We start from the raw sequence: 19,754 nt of genomic DNA, 5'->3' as shown, positions 1-19,754 counted from the left end.
GGAGGGTCGTTCCCTGGGCCACTGTGGGCTTGTCCTGAAGGGTAGGGGTGGTCTCTGGGCAGCCCCCCTAAGTGGAGGCCAGAGGCACACGACTCCCAGGCTGAATATCAGCTCCCTACCATCCCAAGACACTGGATAGATGAGGCCAAGGACAGATGCCTGTCTGAGTTCTTTTTTTTTTTTTAATATTTTTGAGGTTAGGTCTCTATGGTAGATTGAATGGATGGCCCCTAATACATTCAGGATTAATTTTTATAAATTTATTTCACAGGGAGACACACAGGGAGAGAGAGAGAATTGGCATGCTAAGGCCTCAGCCACTGGAATTGAATGCCAGGTGCTTATGCCACCTAGTGGGCATGTGTGACAATTGCACTTGCCTCACCCTTTGTGCATCTGGCTTACATGGGATCTGGAGAGTTGAACATGGCTTAGGCCTCACAGGCAAGCTCCTTAACTGCTAAGCCATCTCCCCAACCCTACATTCAGGATTTTATTTAAAGGTTTGTAATTTAGAGCTGGAGAGATGGCTTAGTGGTTAAGGCACTTGCCTGCAAAGCCAAAGGACCCAGGTTTGATTCTCCAGGACCCATGTAAGCCAGATGCAGAAGGTGGCACATGCATGTGGAGTTTGTTTGCAGTGCTGGATGCCATGGTGTGCCCTCTCTCTCGCTCTTAAATAAATAAATAAAAGTAAAATATATATTTTTTTAAGTTTGTAATTTAGATGTGCAGCCACCTGGCCGGAGGAGGTTTCCCTGTGGATGGATCCTGGCGTCCAGCCCCAAGGTGTGGTGTTGTAGTGGACTGAGACCCCTGGAAGATATGCGGAGTGTGGGAGCTCTGCCTGGAGTTCCTCAGTGTGCTGGCTTGCTTGTGCTGGCTTGGGGTTTCTCTCTCTCTCTCTCTCTGCATGGTCCTGTGAGAAAGGGACCAACTTCTGTCATCATGGAACTTCCCCTGGATCTGTAAGTTTCCATAAATATCCCTTCTCTATAACTGTGCCTGATTTGGAAGTTCATCCCAGGTACCTAAGGCAGTCTGCTACAGTCTCACGCTAACCTAGGCTGACCTAGAACTCACTCTGTAGTCCTAGGCTGGCCTCAAATTCATGGATATCCCATTTTCTCCCTGCCTCAAATAAAGAAAATATTTTAATTATTTGTTAAAAAAAAAAAAAAAAAGAACTTAGGGCTGGAGAGATGGCTTAGCAGTTAAGGTGTTTGCCTGCAAAGCCAAAGGACCTTGGTTCAGCTCCCCAGAATCCATGTAAGCCAGATGCATAAGGGGGCACATACATGTGGAGTTTCTTTGCAGTGGCTAAAGTCCTTGGTGCACCCATTCTCTCTCTCTCTCTCTCTCTGTCTGCCTCTTTCACTCTCATGCTCTCTCAAATTAATTAATTTAAAAAAAAACAACAATATATCCAAGACCAGCCTGAGACTACACAGTGAATTTCAGGTCAGGCTAGACTAAAGTGAGACCCTACCTCAATAAAAAAAAAAGGGGGGGGGAGCTGGAGAGATGACTTAGCGGTTAAGCACTTGCCTGTGAATCCTAAGGACCCCAGTTCGAGGCTCAATTCCCCAGGACCCATGTTAAATGCACAAGGGGGCGCACATGTCTGGAGTTTGTTTGCAGTAGCTGGAAGCCCTGGCGTGCCCATTCTCTCTCCTCTCCTCCTCCTCTCTGTCTGTCACTCTCAAATAAATAAAAATAAACAATTTTTTTTTTAAAAAAAAGCTATCAACTTGAATATAAACTCAAAGTTCTTGTTCAAAGAAAAAAAATATATCACTGTTGAGGTCAGTTTTTCCTTCTTTCATCTTTACGTCACCCCAGTCTACAGTTTCCAGCCTGTTCTGAGGTCTATGCCACGTGATGAGCCGCTCACCAAGCACGCCCACCAACGCAGACAGAGAGGCTCCACCAAGCCTGCTCAGCCATGATGGACTACAGCCTGTGAAACTGTGAGCCAAAATAACCCTTTCCTCCCTTAGTTGCATTTTTTCACAACCACCCTAAAAAGCAATGAATAAAATGTGTGGAGACATTAAGAGATGGCTGGACCTTTAAGAGCTTGGGCATAGTGGAGGAAGTTAGGTCATTGGGAGCTCTGTCCTTAGATTAGTTCTATAGCTGGGCGTGGTGGCGCACACCCTTAATCCCTGCACTCGGGAGGCAGAGGTAGGATCACTGTGAGTTCAAGGCCACCCTGAGACTACATAGTGAATTTCAGGTCGGTCTGGGTGAGAGTGAGAGCCTACCTTGATAAACCAAAAACAAAAGCAAAGGCAAACAAGAAAGAAAGGAGGGAGGGAGGGAAAGAGAGAAAGAGAGGGAAGGAGGGAGGGAGGGAGGGAAGAAGGGAGGAAAAAGTTGTGAATCATTGGCCTGGCTGAATCATTTTAGAGTTAGGGAAACTGCTGAAGCCCAAAGCAAGGGGAAGGATGTGTCCCAGGCCCCCAGGAGCATAGGGCTCAGGACTCACTAGGAGAATCAGGTAGACCCAAAACCCTCTTCACTAGCATGAGCCCAAAGCTCCCTGTCAGCACAATGGCAGGTTCAGAGCATTGGAAGCAATTTCTGTTTATTTGCCCAGAGTGACAGGAGGAGAAAGTCCTCTGTCTCCTGGCTGGCTGATGAACACCATGAATTTCTAGAAGCCAGGGCAAAATCCAAGAGAATTCTCTACTGGAGTTAGAGCCCAGGGCACGGGAGGAAGAATGTGAGGTTATGAAACAAGTTAATTTTTATTTTATTTATTTATTTTTCCTTTTTAAAAAAATATATCTTTAAATTTTATTTATTTTTATTCATTTATTAGAGAGAGAATGTACATGCCAGGGCCTCTACCACTGCGAACAAACTCCAGATGTGTGCATCACCTTGTGCATCTGGCTAACGTGGGTCCTGGAGAATTGAAGCTGGGTCCTTTGGCTTTGCGGGATGATGCCTTAACCTCTGAGCCGTCCCTCCAGCCCTATTTTTTCTTTTTTGAGTCTGGTTTCACTCTAGTCCAGGCTGACCTGGAGTTCACTATGTATTCTCAGGGTGGCCTCAAACTCATGGTGATCCTCCTACCTCTGGCTCCTGAGTGCTGGGATTAAAGGCGTGCGCCACCAGGTCCATGGAAACAAGTTAACTTTCGTTGACTCCCTCAAATGTAACTCGCTGTCTACTTTTTTTCTAAATATTATAGTAACTTTTCCCAGTTTATATAACACAGACGTTATAAAGAAGATCACTCAGGGCTAATTCCACCTTCAGGTAATAAGGGGCTGTTTTATTGGGGAAAATGTCCCCAATAGTAACATAAACATACCAAGGAAAAAACTAGGAGCAGCTGAGCATGGTGGTACATGCCTTTAATCCCAGCATACCCGAGGTAGAGTGTGATAGTTTGAATCTGTGTCCCCCAATAGACATAGGTGTTATTAAAATTCAGTTTGCACAGCCTGAGACTACATAGTAATTCAGATCAGCCTGGGCTAGAGTGAGACCCTACCTTGTTTTTTCTTTTTGTTTTTGGGTTGTTTGTTTTTCAAGGCAGGGTCTCGCTCTAGCCCAGGCTGACCTGGAATTCACTATGTAGTCTCAAGGGTGCTGGGATTAAAGGTGTGTGCCACCACACCTGGCTCTTGTTTATTTTTAAACATTCTTTTTTATTATTATTTTTATTTTTATTTATTTATTTGGGAGAGGGAAAGAGACAGAGAGAGAGAGAGAATGGGCACGTCAGGGCTTCCAGCCACTGCAAACAAACTCCAGATGCATGCGTCACCTTGTGCATCTGGCTTATGTGGGCTCTGGGGAGTTGAACCTGAGTCCTTAGGCTTTTAGGCAAGCACCTTAACTGCTAAGCCATCTCTTCAGCCCCCAAGACCCTACCTTGGAAAAAAAAAAAAATTCAGTTTGTAACTTCTGTCCCTAATGTGCAGAGTCCTGCTACTGAGTGGGGCATGTCACTGGGGCCAGATCTGAATTCCAGCCTAAGGTAGGCAGAATCAGCTCTGCCTGGGCTCCTGCTGTTTGGCTGCCAGAGTGGCCTTTTTTGTTTAAATTTACTTTTATTATTTATTTAGTTATTTGAGAGAGGGAAAGAGGCAGAGTGAGAGAGAAAGAGAGAGAGAATGGGTGCATCAGGGCATCCAGCCAACAAACTCCAGACACATGTGCCACCTTGTGCATCTGGCTTACGTGGGTACTGGGGAATCGAACTGAGGTCCTTTTGCTTTGCAGGCAAGCGCCTTAACCTCTAAGCCATCTCTTCAGCCTTTTATTTTTATTTTTATTTTTTTAGTAAGAGAGAGAGAGAAGTGGGGAGGGGGGGAGAGAGAAAGGGAGAGGGAATTGGCACTCCAGGCCCTCCAGCCACTGCAATTGAACGCCAGATGCATGCGCCCCCTTGTGCACATGTGTGGTGTTGCATGCTTACATCACCTTGTGCTTTTGGATCTGAAGAGTCGAACCTCGGTCCCTAGGCTTCGCAGACAAATGCCTTATCCGCTTGTCTGCCAGGTTTTTTTGCTCTTGCTTGTGGTGTCGGCCATGTGGTTGTGTCTCTCTGTGCTTGGATTTATGAGCCAACTTCTTCCGCCATCAATGAAACTTGCCCTTAGATTGGTAAGGCTGAAATAAATCCCGTTTCTTTCATAAATTGTGTCTGGTTTGGAAGTTCATCCCAGCAGTGTAGAGCTGACTACAACACAGAGGCAGGAGGATCACTGTGAGTTTGAGGGCAGCCTGAAACTACAAAGCAAGTTCCAGGTCATCCTGGGCTAGAGTGAGACCCTATCTCAAAAAAAAAACAAAAAAACAAAAAAAACCCTGGGAGCATCTTTCCACAACAAAATAGAATAACAACCTTTTTACTATATCAACTATTATTTACAGACATGCAAGTTCTTAATTCTTTTTTTTTTCATATATATGTGTATAGAGATAGATAGATAGATAGATAGATAGATAGATATAGATATAGATATGTAGATATATATATTCCTCAATCATTCTCTACCTTATTTCCTGAGGTAGGGCCTCTCACTTGAACCTAGAGTTTATCGATTGAGTTAATCTGGCTAGTCAGTTTGCCTTGAGGATCTCCTGTCTGGGCTTCTCCAGCTCTGGGACAGCAGGCAGGCCGTAACACACCTGCCTGGCATGTTTGTGAGTGTTAGTAATTTGAACTCCAGCCATGAGCCACAATCCACTGAGACACCTCCCCATCCCACATTAAAAATACCCATTCACAAACCAGGCATGGTGGTGCATGCCTTTAATCCCAGCACTCAGGAGGCAGAGGTTAGGAGGACTGCCATGAGTTTGAGGCCACCCTGAGACTACATAGTGAATTCCAGGTCAGCCTGATCTAGAGTGAGATCCTACCTCGAAAAACCAAAAAAGAAAAAAACAAAAAAACAAACAAACAAAAAAAACGGATTCACAGCCAGACATGGCAGCGCACACCTCTAATCCCAGCACTCGGGAAGCAGAGGTAGGAGGATGGCTATGCGTTCAAGGCTACCATTCCAGGTCAGCCTGGGCTAGAGTGAGACCCTATCAGGAAAAACCAGGAATAGATAGATAGATAGGCAGACAGACAGATTGATAGATTCCCTTTTCAAGGCTATCATACAGAAGAGCTCAATCTGTTTACAGATTTAAGGAGGCACTCACCCTCAAATATCCATACTGTTCTTGTGCCCCACTCCAGCCCCTAGAAATAATCCTTCTAAGGACAGAGTTCCCAATGACATAACTTCCTCCTATATGCCCAAGCTCTTAAAGGTCCAGCCGTCTCTTAATGTCTCCATGCATTTTATTCATTGCTTTTTTGGGTGGTTGTGCCAAAATGCAACTAAGGGAGGAAAAGGTTATTTTGGCTCACAGTTTCACAGGCTACAGTCCATCATGGCCGAGCAGGCTTGGGGGGAGCCTCTCTGTCTGCGTCGGTGGGCGTGCTTGGTGAGCGGCTCTTCATCACGTGGCACAGACCTCAGAGCAGGCTGGAAACTGTTGACTGGGGTGACGTAAAGATGAAAGAAAGAAAAACTGACCTCATCAGTAATAATTATTTTGGTTTTTCGAGGTAGGGTCTCACTCTGGTCCAGGCTGACCTGGAATTCACTATGGAGTCTCAGGGTGGCCTCGAACTCACGGCGATCCTCCTACTTCTGCCTCCCGAGTGCTGAGATTAAAGGCGTGCACCACCACGCCCGGCAATTTTTTTTTTTTTTTTAACAAGGACTTTGAGTTTATATTCAAGTTGACAGCTTTCTTTTTCTTTTCTTTTCTTTTTTTCTTTTTTCTTTTTTTTTTTTTTTGGTTTTTCAAAGTAGGGTCTCTCTTGTTAGGTTGGGACAGGCTCCCAAAAGGTGACAGAGACATAAGGAAGTAGGTTATACACATTCCTCAAGAAACTGCCCAGTCCTTAGCAGTGCCTCCCCCCAGGTCATGACTTCCTGCTCCCTTATCTTGGGGTCACTGTTCTGGTATCACAGCCTGGCTATCTTAGATCTTCCCTAAAGAAACTTTTTTTTTTTTTTTAAACTTTTCCCTTCCTCATCTTCCCCCAACTGAAGAGCCCTATATAGTGCACTATCTGGAATTTCAAGTTGGCTCTGCTTCACTTTTGAGTCAGTCCTGACAGCTCATGTTTTTCTCAAATAAAAGCTTTCATCTTTGCCTCAGAGTGGTCTGCGTGGTCTCGGTCACTCCTGGACCTTACAGCTCTAGCTCAGGCTGACCTGGAATTCACTATGAACTCAAGGCGATCCTCCAACCTCAGCCTCCCGAGTGCTGAGATTAGAGGCGTGCACCCCTACTCCCAGCTTTTCTTCTCTTCTCTTCTCTTTTCTTTTTTTTTTTTAACATTCGGATTGTATATTTTTATTTTTTTATTTTTCGCAATTTTTATTAACATTTTCCATGATTATAAAAAATAGGAATAAGAAGGAAGGGCGTGATAAAAAGAGGAGGGGGCATTCCGCCCAGTAGGTCTGCTTATCTCTGTGGTTAGGTCTGCCCTTCCTATGGTTTCAGGGAAGGGGTCTTTTTCTTATCAGGTAAGGTACTAAGGACCTTCCAGATGGCCTTCATGGTGGGGGCGGTCAGCTTGTCCAGTCCTTTCCTGACACACCAGGTCTTCAGAAACAAGGGGTAAACACAGCATTCAGAGGTTGGCCTCTACTTATCCTGCTTCCTCCCGTGTGGTGGTTTGAATGAAAAATCTCCCATAGTCTCATGTGGTTTGGATACTTGGGCCCTCAGATGGTCCAATGGTAATTGGTAGCCATTGTTAAGTGGATCCTGATTGGAAGAAGTGTGTCATGGGGGGCGAACCTTGAAGTTTATTTGTCCAGACCACTGGGTGTTCAAGCCAGCTCAGACTACTTCCTTCCTACTGCTGTTGACATGATGTGATACCTGGCTGAGTGGCCCGGCTTTTTTTTTTTTTTTTGGTTTTTCAAGGTAGGGTTTTACTCTAGCTCAGGCTGACCTGGAATTCATTGTGTAGTCTCAGGGTGGCCTTGAACACATGATGATCCTTCTACCTCTGCCTTCTGAGTGCTGGGATTAAAGGCTTGCACCACCACGTCCGGCAAGATTTATTTATTTATTTTATTATTTATTTGGGGCAGTCAGAGGGGAGAGAAAGAGGGAGAGTAAGAATGGGCGTGCCAGGGCCTCTAGCCACTGCAAACTAAACTCCAGCTTTCTGTCAGCTGGTCTACATGGAGGAGGTTTTCAGCTCAGCTCCAGCAGGATTTCTCAGTGACCTTGCAGCCCAAGTATATGGAGTCTTCAGCAATAGAGTCTTACTATCTATTCTTGGTGGGAAACCAAGAACCTTGGCAATGGCCTGTAATATTTGGGGGGACATCAGGGACCTCCCTGGCCAACAACTGACTGGAGGGTTTCCCATCCCTGGCACTGAAATTTTTCTAGTAACAATCTATGGCTTCTGGGTGCACCACTGTCCAAAAATGTAGGTTTCCATTTGACTTATTCACACCCTCTTAGATTTTAACCCTCCCCCCAACCCTTCCTTTACCTAGTCTCTTCCCCTGACCTCACTTAGGCCTCTCCACCCCCCTTGTTTTTATTTTATAGTGTTTATAGCAGTGCGGAGGGGTGAATAGGAGCTGGGTTTTACAGAAGCGAGATGTGGCGATCAGCTCAGATGGATCCTACCTTCAGATAATTATACATGGATTTTCACCTAATAAGTGTCAGGAATTAGGAACCTTTTTGGGGGAGGTGTATGCCTTTAGTGTCCTTGGTCCTGTCCTCCAAGTTCTAGGAGCTCCCATCTTATTGGTTAGACAACCAAAAACATCCCCCCCACCCCGTATCGCTCCCACCCCCCATATTCATCCATGAGGCTGTAACATCCCCCAGGAAACACCCCCTCTGAGGACTAGGAAGGATGTCACAGCCCTAGCACCTGGGAGAAGGCTTCATGGTTCCTGGTTGGGCGTCCAGATGGATGATGGAATCTTTTGTTAAACCCAGGATGAAGGAGTGAGGGGGCATAGGATTGGGGGGGGCCTGTGCTTGGGACGGTACCACAAAGCAGTGTGAAGGGGTTCTGGATGAAAGTAAAGCTTTCTGTTACAAATCATCGAGCACCACTCTGTTGCTCTGGCAACCCCTTCCTAGTTACTTCTCCACAAGAATGCAGCAGTACCCCAAGGCACTCTCCCTCTACCCTTCATCCCACTGGGATCTATGAACAATCTTCTCAGAGCCCACCTGACTCACTCATTTCTCCCTCTTCCCTTCCCTGGGTCCAGGCCTTGGGTTGACAACCTTTTTCCTGTTCCCCAGCCTGCACCCTGGCCAGTTCTCAGGCCTAGGGCTCCGTCTCTCCCTTTACCTGTTAATCCCGCTCACGGATCAGGCCTCCAAGCAATCCTGTCTTCCCTGACCTCAAGGGGCTAGGTAGGTTTCATGGAAAAGATTAGGTTAGAGATTAGGTTAGCAGTTAAGGCGCTGGCCTTAGAAGCCTAAGAAGTCGGGTTCAATTCCCCAGTAGCCATGTAAACCAGATGCACAAGGCGGGGCATATGTTTGGAGTTCATTTGCAGTGGCTAGAGACCCTGGTGGGCCTATTCTCTCTGTCTATCTGCCTCTCTCTCTCAAAGTACACCTCAAGTTGTGTTTTATAATTGGATGCACCTCTGTCAATCACTCCCCTACCCCACCACCAAGGCAAATTTTTTTTGGGGGGGGTTTCAAGGTAGGGTTTCACCCTAGCCCAGGCTGCCCTGGAATTCACTATGTAGTCTCAGGGTGGCCTCGAACTCATGGTGATTCTCCTACCTCTGCCTCCTGAGTGCTGGGATTAAGGTGTGTGCCACCACGCCAGGTTCGGCAGGCCTAAAATTTATTTGGCTCGCTTTTTAAAAATTACATATTCATTTATTTATTTGACAGAGAAAGGGTGTGCCAGGGCCTCCAGCCACTGCAAACGAACTCCAGATGCATGCATTCCCTTGTGCATCAGGCTAAGGTGGGTCCTGGGGAATTGAACCTGGGTCCTTTTGCTTTGCAGGCAAATGCCTTAACCGCTAAGCCATTCCTCCAGCCCTATTTGACTCGCTTTTGTATACCCGTTGCTTGGTACTTTAGTAAGGGGTTTATAATACCATTCCCAAATGAAAAGAATGAATCTCAGGGCTGGAGAGATGACTTGGTGGTTAAGGCGCTTGCCTGATGAAGGCATTTGCCTGCAAAGCCAAAGGACCCAGGTTCGCTTCTCCAGGTCCCACGTAAGTCAGATGCACATGGTGGTGCATGCATCTGGAATTCCTCTGCAGTGGCTGGAGGTCCTGGCGCATCCATTCTCTCTCCCTCTCTAATAAATAAATAAAAATAAATTTCAAACAAACAAAAAAAAAAAAAGAATGAATCTCTTGCAAGGTCTGGCTGGAGTTCAGAGCGCAAGGATGGCGCGTGAGATCGAAATCTTTATTTCCGGGTCTCTTCATCTGCAGGCCCAAAGCCTCAGTTTCCCCATCGCGAGCTGCTAGGCGACAGCTGGCCTCCCCCGTCCCCACATCACCCCTCCACGACCCCCCCCCATTTCCCCTCCCCCCCACACTTCTCTCTCCGGAGGCGGAAGTGCTCGCAGCAGCCGGTCGGGGCGGGAGGGACGCAGCAGGGGACCCCCGCGGGGAGGCCGGGGCGCGCACCGGGTCAGCAGGGACCTCCCCGCGGGTGCCCGGGGCCGCGCATGCGCGCGCCGTCCCGTCCCCTCCCCCTCCCCCCTTCCCCCGCAGCAAACGGGGCGCGCAGGCGGGGAGGCGGGGGCGGCGGGGCGGATGCTGAGGGCGAGGGGCGGGCCCGGGGGCCGCCCGCGCGCGGCTCCTGGAGGCCCCGGGCCCGGCCCGGCCCGGCGGCGGCGGCGGTAGCTCGAGGCCTCGGCGGCGGTGCCCACGCCCCGCGCCCGCAGCGATGGCCTTGGTGACCCTGCAGCGCTCGCCCACGCCCAGCGCCGCCTCCTCCTCGGCCAGCAACAGCGAGGTGGGTCCCGGGTGCGGGCGATGGGTGTGTGTGTGTGCGCGTGTGTGTGCGTGATCTGCAGAGATCCGTGTAGGCGGGGGAGGGGGCACCCCGATTCCCGGTGGGTTTGCAGGCTTAGGCTCCCGGGGGACGGGGAGGATGATCCTGGCTGCCTTTGGCTGTGTGTGTGACTTGGAGGGTGGGTGGGGGGACGACGACTGTGCGTCTGGTGTGATTGACGTCCCTCCTCCTCCCCACCCACGCCCCCAGGGGGGCGACCCTGCGAACGTGTGAGATCGTCTCCCCGATGCACGCATGCTTCTGGGAGTCTCTGGCTGTAGGTGTGTCTTGTCTGCCTTTTGGGGATGCCCGAATGTCTGGGTGACCAGGGACTGAGCATGCTCCCGCTCTGGGTGGCTGAGTGGCTCGTCTGTGTCTGGCTGGAGACTGGATTTTGTTTGCTTTTCTTTTTCTATTTTTTTTTTTTTCTTTTTCCTTTCCATGGCATCATTCCGGGCTGTGTGTTAATTGGGCACCCGTCCTGTGCAGCCCTGGCCCCTTCCTGAGTTCCCTGGCCGCAAGGGGTGGGTGCATTGGAGGCCTAAGGGTGTGCTGGCAGTGTGTGGGTCTGGGTGACCCGGTGCATTTGGGCTTAGATGGGGAAACTGGCACCCTCGGGGGCCGGCAGGATCCTCGGCTGGCCTACCTTGGGGCCGGAGCGCAGGCCTTGGGGCGATCTCTCCCACCCCTGCCTTGGTTAGTTTAGCTACGACCGCTGTCAACATCTCCATCCATCGCTGGACGGCAGGAACAGCTAAGGGGGAGTCGTCCCCCCCTCCCCCCATGGTTTTGAGCAGCTTTGCAGGCCCAGGAAGTTGCCTGGCAGCATCTGGACCCTGTGTCTTCTCCCCTCCCCGTTTGTGGGGGCCGGAAGTTGACTTAAAGGGGAAAGGGTGTGTGTGTCTGTGTGACACCCAGAAGGTGCTTTTCAGTCTCATTTTTGTTCTGGCTGGCAAGGACAGGGACTTCTGCAGAGTGGCTGTGAGGTTAAGCCTCCAGGGCCCCTGCGGGTCCGAGGGAGAGGCCTTGAAGGCATTAGCTCATCCAGAGCGGAAGGTTCTAGTCTCCTCCCTGCGCACTGATGAGAGGCTGAAGAACTTCAGTGCTACTTGTGAGAACTTAAGGGGACAGCGCGGGCACTCCCCTCCTAGCTCTGTCCTACCTCTTCCCGGTGGCAAGCACGCATTTTTCATGTGCTTCTTTAAAAACTGAGGGAGCTAAGGGATGCCTGGGGCTTTAGGCAACAGGCCTGAATTTTTCTCTTTCTTTCTTTCTCTCTTTCTTTCTTTCTCTCTCTCTCTCTCTCTCTCTCTCTTTCTTTCTTTCTTTTTTTCTTTCTTTCTTTCTTTCTTTCTTTCTTTCTTTCTTTCTTTCTTTCTTTCTTTCTTTCTTTCTTCCCTCCTTCCTTCCTTCCTCCTTCCCTCCCTCCCTCCCTCCCTCCCTTCCTCCCTCCCTTCCTTCCTTCCTTCCTACAGGCCTGAATTTTTCCTTCCTTCCTCCCTCCCTCCCTCCCTCCCTTCCTTCTTTCTTTCTTTCTTTTTCATTTCTTGAGGTAGGGTCTTGCTCTAGCCCAGGCTGACCTGGAATTCATGATGTAGTCTCAGGCTGGCTTCGAACTCAGTGATCCTCCTCTCCTACCTTTGCCTCCTGAGTGCTGGGAGTAAAGGTGTGTCATGATGCCTGGCTAGTTTTTTTTTTTTTTTCAATGTGTTATATTTATTTATCTAGAGAGAGAGAGTGTGCACCAAGGTTTCTAGCCACTGCAAATGAACTCCAGATACGTGCACCACCATGTGCATCTGGCTTACATAGGTCCTGGGAAATCGAACATCGGTCCTTTTGCTTTGTAGGCAAGTGCCTTAACCACTAAGCCATCTCTCCAGTCCGTTTTTTAAAACTATTTTATTTTTATTTATTTATTTAAACAGAGAATGGGCACACCAGGGCCTTCAGCCACTGCAAACAAACTCCAGACGCATGCTCCACCCTGTACGTCTGGCTTATGTGGGACCTGGGGAATCAAACCTGGGTCCTTTGGCTTTGTAGGAAAGCTCCTTAACCACTAAGCCATCTCTCCAGCCTCCCCCCCTACCCCTTTTGAGGTAGGATCTCATTCCAGCCCAGGCTGACCTGGAATTCACTATATAGTCTCAGGGTGGTCTTGAACTCATTATGATCTTACTTCTGCCTCCTGAATGCTGGGATTAAAGGCGCACTGCCACCATGCTCAGCCAATTTTGTGTGTGTTTTCAAGGTAGGGTTTCCCACTAGCCCATGCTGAGCTGGAATTCACTGTGTGAATCTTAGGGTGACCTCAAACTCACAGCAGTCTTACTACCTCTACCTCCTTTTTCTTTATTTTAAATTTTTTGTTTTATCTTTATTCATTTATTTGAGACCAACAGTTAGAGAATGGGAGAGGAAGAATGGGCGCGCCAGGGCCTCCAGCCACTGCAAACGAACTCCAGACATGTGTGCCCCCTTGTGCATCTGGCTAACGTGGGTCCTGGGGAATCAAGCCTCGAACCGGGGTCCTTAGGCTTCACAGGCAAGCGCTTAACCGCTAAGCCACCTCTCCAGCCACCTCTCCAGCCCCCTCCTCCTCCTTTACATGAATGACCCAATCAGAACGAAACTCAGGCATCTTTTCTTTGACTTTAGTACATCTACATATTTTGTCTTGTCGACTGTGAGGGAACAGAGGTTGGGACGGTCTCCTGGGAAGGCAAGGGTGCCTTTCAGATCTGTGGAGGCCAGAAGCAAGGCAGGGCAGAGAGCACAGGTTTTGTCCTTGGAGTCTCGAGACCTGGGCCCCTGGGTCCAGCTTGGCTGTGACGCTGCTCTGCCCTCTCTGTGCCTCAGCTCATCTGAAAGGACAGGGTTTCTTCTCAAGGCCCTGTGTTGACATCTCTGACCTGACATGACTTTTCACTGGAGAACCCCAGAGGGTGCCGGAGCACTGAATGCTTGTGAAGTCTGTTTCCTCCGATCACTCCAGTACCCATCAAAACACAACTCCTTGGATGAGTCAGGGCCGCAGATCCCTTTCCTGACAGCCACGCTGGCTTTGAGGGAGGTGTGGGAAACAGGGAAATAACAGCTCTTGGCCCTAAAAGCAACTCTCTTGTCTGGTAATTTTGTCCTTTTTTTGTTTTGTTTTGTTTTTTCTTCCTTTCTCACTCTTTAATTATCTCATGTCTGTCATTTCCCCTTATCCAAGTTCCTTTGTGAGAGCTTGGAGCGGAGGACTAGATAACACAGGATGGTTTTCAGGAGTGCATTGGAACACTGTTATTTTTGACTGAATGTTCGAGGTGACTAATTTTCATGGGCAGCTCTCCAGGAGCTTTTGGGGTGGGACCAGAATTTCTCTGCCTTGGGGCTGCAGAGCATTTTCTCCTGTTCTCTGCATGTTGGGGTGTTTGGCAGCATCCTGTCCTGCACACGCTAGATTTAGGAGCACCCTCCGCAGATGTCCCTGGTGGAGAGGTACGCTTGTCCCCTCATCTGCGAATGTTGATACTGTTGCCGGCTGTGCTTGCTTGGCCTGTGGCCTGCAAAACCTTCCTCAGTGCCCCCCCGTCTCCAGGTGAGGCCGTGCGGCTTGCTCCCTGTGTATGCCTTCCCTAATTCTATAGCAGATATTACCTTCGGAGAGCCTAGGGACTTGCCTTGCGGTATATGCATTGGTGGCTGAAGTTGCCACCTCCTAGTGCATGTCCCTCGCGACCCAGGTCTCTCCCTTACTTTAGCTGTAGGTCCATTCCCTGTCACCCTTGGCTTCTGCCTCGTTTCTATCCCCGTTCAAGCCCTGCATCTCTCCTGGCCATCACGCTGTCCCAGGGATCGTTTTCCATTCAGTGGGCGCCTCTGTGTAATAAAATAAGATGCCAGGTCCCCCGGTGCAATGCTGTTCTCATTCACACTGTTCCCTCAAGAAGGGGGAAAGAAGTGATGGTGCTTAAGTCATTGTTACTTGTAGAGGTCCACCTCTTGGCCTTTAGCTTTGAGAAACTATTAAAAAATCCTTTGACTTATATCAATAAACCAATGGCCTAGAACATTTTGTATTAAACATTTAAGTCTTTCTGGGAAGCAGCGAGAGTGCTTTGGAGACCTACAAGACAGCTCGATTCCTGGCTAGCTTGCATGGTCAGAGACCTGTGAGGATAGATCTCTCTCCATTTATTTATTTATTCTCAATTTTATTAACATTTTCCATGATTATTTATTTATTTTAAATATTTTATTTATTTATTCATGAGAGAGAATGAGAGAGAGAGACAGAGGAAGAATGGGTGTGACAGAGCTTCCAGCCAGTGCAAACAAACTCCAGATGCATGCGCCACCTTGTGCATCTGGCTCACAAGGGTATTGGAGAATAGAACCTGGGTCCTTAGGCTTCACATGCAAGTGCCTCAACCACTAAGCCATCTCTTCAGCCTTTATTTACTTATTTGCAAGCAGAGAGAGGAAGAGAGAGAAAAAGAGCAAGAGAATGGGTGCTCAAGCCACTGCAGACAAACTCCAGACACATGTACCACTTTGTGCAATCTGGCTTTATGTGGGTCCTGGGGAATTGACCCTTGGTTCTTAGGCTTTGCAGACAAGTGCCTTATCCACTGAACCATCTCCAGCCTTCCCCCACCTTTTTTTTTTTTTTTTTTTTTTTGCTGCTGTTATTGGTATTTTTTGAGATGACAGGGTTTCTCATTCTGTCACTGAAAGAGACTTTGAACTGCTGATTCAGCTACCTCTTGGGATTGTAGGCATGTGCCGCCACGCTGTTTATGTGGTACTCAGTAGAGAACCCAGGGCTTTGTGTGCTGGATGCCACCGTTTCAGCTGGCTGCATCCCTGCCCTCCCCCGCCCTTGCAAATGAGGTTTACTGCCCTGTTGCCCAATCTAGTCTCAAACACCTGGGCTCTAAAAGTCCTCTTGCCTCAGTTTCCTTAGTAGCCAAGATAAGAGGTGTGTAGCCCAACTTTGGAGTGGGCTTTTTTTTTTTTTTTTTTTAATTTTTTGAGGTAGGGTCTCACTCTAGCCCAGGCTGACCTGGAACTCACTATGTAGTCTCAGGCTGTCTTTAAACTTTCAGTGATCCTTCTGCTTCTGCATCTGCCTCCTGAGTGCTGGGATTAAAGGCATGCACCACACTGGCTTCGAGTGTTTTTTTTTCCCCCTAAAGGTAGGCTTGCACGCAATCTCAGGCAGACCTTGCGACACTGGTCTCTCCCCACTTTAGCTCTGGGCCCATTCCTTGTCACTGTAGTCTCAGAGTGGCCTCAGACTTGCAACGATCCTCCTACCTCTGCTTCCCAGGTACTAGGGTTAAAGGCGTGAACCATCAATCATGCCCAGTTTAGAGTAGGCTTTTTTTTTTTTTTCCCAAGCCCAGGCTGACTTGGAAATCACTATGTAGTCTCAGGGTGGCCTTGAACTCATGGCGATCCTCCTACTTCTGCCTCTCAAGTACTGGGATTAAAGGCGTGCGCTACCATGCCTGGCTCTAGAGTAGGTTTTTTTAAGTGGTGTTTTTCAGGCTCAGCTATTGCCTGGCTTGACAAAGTTAATGAATGGCTGTAACACACATCCCTCTTCCCTTAAGAGAAAGAAAAAATGGGGGTTGGTTTAGTGGTTAAGGCACTTGCCTGCAAAAGCCAAAGGACCCAGGTTCAATTTTCCTAGGATGCAAGGTGGCACATGCTTCTGGAGTTATTTTGCAGCGGCTTAAGGCCCTGGCACCCACCATTCTCTCTCCTCTTCCTTTCTCTCTTTCAAATAAAATAAATTAAAAACTTTTTTTTTTTTAAAGCAAAAAACAGGGTGGAGGTCCAGAGCAAGCCTGAAAAATTGAGAGATGGGGGGCAGAAGGAAGGCAGCGGGCTAACAACAGCAGATAGGAAATCCTTGGCTCAGCGACCTCTGCCACTAAGCTGTGGCAATGACGATAAGCTCTTGGAAACCTGAAAACTCCTCTGGGAGTGACTCAGAGAAACAGCACATCAGGTTGGTGAGGAAAGGGCAGGGCTGTGTAGAACTAGCCGGGTTTCCTGGACATCTTAATGTTTTCCAGACACCCGGGTGGTGAGCAGGAGCCCGCTCTCAGAGGCTGGCTCCTGGTGGTGTCTGTGGGGTGACCTTCTCTTTCTTTCTTTGCAGTTGGAGGCTGGTAGTGATGAAGATCGAAAGTTAAACCTCAGGTAAGCGGATTTTTTGGTTTTGTCATGAAGTCTTTCTTTCAAGAGGTAAGAAATACTTTTGCGGCCCTCTCAAAGGAAAAACCTTTAATAAGAGTGCACTGATATTGCCTGCCTTGAAGAAAAAAAAAAAGATTGCACTGGTTAAAAAAAAAATTATCAGCCAGGCATGGTGGTGCATGCCTTTAATCCCAGCACTGGGAGGCAGAGGTAGGAGGATCTCTGTGAGTTTGAGGCCATCCTGAGACTACATATAGAGAATTCCAGGTCAGCCTGAGCTAGAGCGAGACTCATCCTCCAAAAACAAAACAAACAAACACAAGATCATTATATGTCTTTACTTTTTAATATACATTTTTTATTTCAGTGTTTTCTCGTGATGCCTTTGCTCTTTTTTTTTTTTTTATATTTTTGTTCATTATTTATTTATTTATTTGAGAGCAACAGACACAGAGAGAAAGACAGATAGAGGGAGAGAGAGAGAATGGGCGCGCCAGGGCTTCCAGCCACTGCAAATGAACTCCAGACGCGTGCGCCCCCCAGTGCATCTGGCTAACGTGGGACCTGGGGAACCGAGCCTCGAACCGGGGTCCATAGGCTTCATAGGCGAGCGCTTAACTGCCAAGCCATTTCTCCAGCCCGCCTTTGCTCTTTTTTTCTTTACTTTTTAAAAAAATATATTTTATTTATTTACTTGAGAGAGAGAGAGAGAGAGAGAGAGAATAGGCACACCAGGGCCTCCAGCCACTGCAAATGAACTCCAGATGTGTGCGCCCCCTCGTGCATCTGGCTTATGTGGATCCTAGAGAGTAGAACCGAGATCCTTTGGCTTTGCAGGCAAATGCCTTAACCGCTAAGCCATCTTATCTCTCTAGCCCTGTCTTTTTCATCCGGCTTTTAAAGAAAAATATTTTTAAAATTATTGTATTTATTTGAGAGAAGGAGAAAGAGAGGGAGAATGGGCATGCTAGGGCCTCTAGCCACTGCAAACAAACTCCAAATGCATGTGCCATCTTGTGCATCTGGCTTGCATGGGTACTGGGGAATCGAACCTGGGTCCTTAGGCTTTGTAGCCTTAACCACTAAGTCATTTCTCCAGCCTAAATTACCTTTTTTTTTAAAAAAAAAAAAAAACTTTATTTTATGAGAAGGAGGGAGAGAGACTGTGTGTGGTAGGGCTGCTAGCCACTGCAAATGAACTCCAGACGCATGCACCACCATGCGCATCTGGCTTATGTGGGTACTGGGGAATTGAACCTAGGTCCTTAGGGTTCGCAGGCAAGTGCTTTAACCACTAAGCCCATCTCTCTAGCCCTAAATTAATTTTTTTTTTTTTTTTGAGCTGAGGTCTCATTCTAGCCCAGGCTGACCGTGTAGTCTCAGGGTGGCCTTGAAACTCAGGGCGATCCTCCTACCTCGGCCTCTTGGGTGCTGGGATTAAAGGCGTGAGCCACCACGCCCGGCCTTAAACTGCCTTTTGGATATGTCAGCACCTATGCAGCCTCCTAAGTTGATCAGTTAATTCAAGGTGGGTTTCTTAAGTGCTTGGTCTGTAGCTGTGGGAAACATTCTTCCACGATGTGGTCCTTAGTTCCTATACTCACAGCGGACACGCGGTCATTTTGTTCGTTCATCCCGGCTGCCTCCTTCCTGCTGGCTGCTTGTTGGGTGATGCTTTTGACACTTCGTTACATAACACACTCATTTGCAGCAAGGGACCAGGCTTGAAGTCTGACTTCCAAATGTAAACATAATAGACACTCTTTTGGAGGGGGGGGATAATCACTGTGAAAACAAAAGACTGCTTTTATCTTTGGAGGCAGAAGAACAGCAATTAGAAAAAGGAAGTAAGGACTCCCAAAATTGGGGTCAACATCTCACTGAGAGCAAGGCAGCGTTCTCCTGCCTGAACGTGCCTGCTGGGGTGCTGGGGACGTGCTCCCCCCGTGATCTTTGAAGTTCCCGTGTGTATGTATGTGGCCCGTGGTGTTTGTAAAGCTCACGTGGGTAGGGAAGTGCTCGCCTGAAGCAATCAGAGATGCCCATTGCACTGAGACAAAAGGACAAATTGGCTTCTCTGCCCTGGGTTTTGGGTGTGTCTGGGCCCAAGATGGGGGTTCCCAGGCTTGAGACATAGACTCGTGGGGGCAGTAATGGACTGCTGTGAGCCTCTGTGTGGAGGAGGAGGGTCGGTGGAGTCTGGATGCTGTCTGGAGGCCAAGGGAAGTGAGAGAGGAGCTTGCTGGGCTTGAAGTGAGGCCCTCCAGGCCTCCACAGCTTCCTGTCCCCGACTCCCTCAAGGCCACTGCGACCCCGTCCTGGAGTTAGAGTTCCTCCCAACCCTCCACCCATCCTTTTCTCTCTGGGTCCTAGGCCACTGACCTTTCAGTCTTAGTCTGTCTTTGGAATTTGCTAGTTTGGTTTTTAATTAGTTAGCTGGTTAAGAACTCAACAAAAGGCTGTGATAGGAACCCTCGGCTAAGAGAAGCCTGCCCGGTTTGGGCCTTACACAGATGAGACGCGAGTGTGACAGGATGGCAGCTTTGGAGATTGTCATGTTCCGTCCCTGAGACAACACTGTGAATTGTGGCTTTGCAGTTGCCTGCGTTTGGGAAGTCTTCCCTTCAAAGTGAGGTCTCTGCTGGGCAGATCTGGAATCCCAGTACTTGGGAGGCTGAGGCAGGAGATCTTGAGTTTGGAGCCAGCCAGGACTACACAGTAAGTTCAAGGCCAGTCAGGGCTTCATTGTTGAGACGCTTTTCTTAATTATTTTATTTTATTTATTTGGGGGGGGGGGATGGCATGCCAGGGCTTTCAGCCACTGCAAACAAACACCTTGTGCATCTGGCTTATGTGGGTCCTGGAGAATTGGACCTGGGTCCTTTGGCTTGTGGGCAAGTGCCTTAGCTGCTAAACCATTCCTCCAGCCTCCCCCCTTTTTTTTCAAGTGAGGTTTCTACCCCTAAGCTGATGATATCCCCTCC

At 48.5% G+C, this 19,754-nt stretch overlaps 1 protein-coding gene across 4 annotated transcripts in view; it reads left to right on the top strand.

Moving 5' to 3' along the window:
* The first annotated feature begins 10,423 nt into the window (after nt 1–10,423).
* Ssh1 (slingshot protein phosphatase 1) overlaps nt 10,424–19,754 on the top strand; it is a 91,458-nt gene continuing 82,127 nt past the window's right edge. For 3 of the 4 annotated variants that reach the window (XM_045132289.1, XM_045132288.1, XM_045132287.1), the window contains exons 1-2: nt 10,424–10,530; nt 16,733–16,773. In XM_045132289.1, the coding sequence (XP_044988224.1) occupies nt 10,462–10,530; nt 16,733–16,773 (110 nt within the window). In that variant the 5' untranslated portion in view covers nt 10,424–10,461. Of the gene's footprint in view, nt 10,531–10,791; nt 10,851–16,732; nt 16,774–19,754 lie in introns of those variants that run through there. The other variant, XM_045132290.1, reaches the window with a different exon arrangement.

The sequence above is a fragment of the Jaculus jaculus genome, chromosome 13 (assembly GCF_020740685.1).
Source record: "Jaculus jaculus isolate mJacJac1 chromosome 13, mJacJac1.mat.Y.cur, whole genome shotgun sequence".
Lineage (NCBI taxonomy): Eukaryota > Metazoa > Chordata > Mammalia > Rodentia > Dipodidae > Jaculus > Jaculus jaculus.
This window is presented reverse-complemented; position numbering and strand designations above follow the sequence as displayed.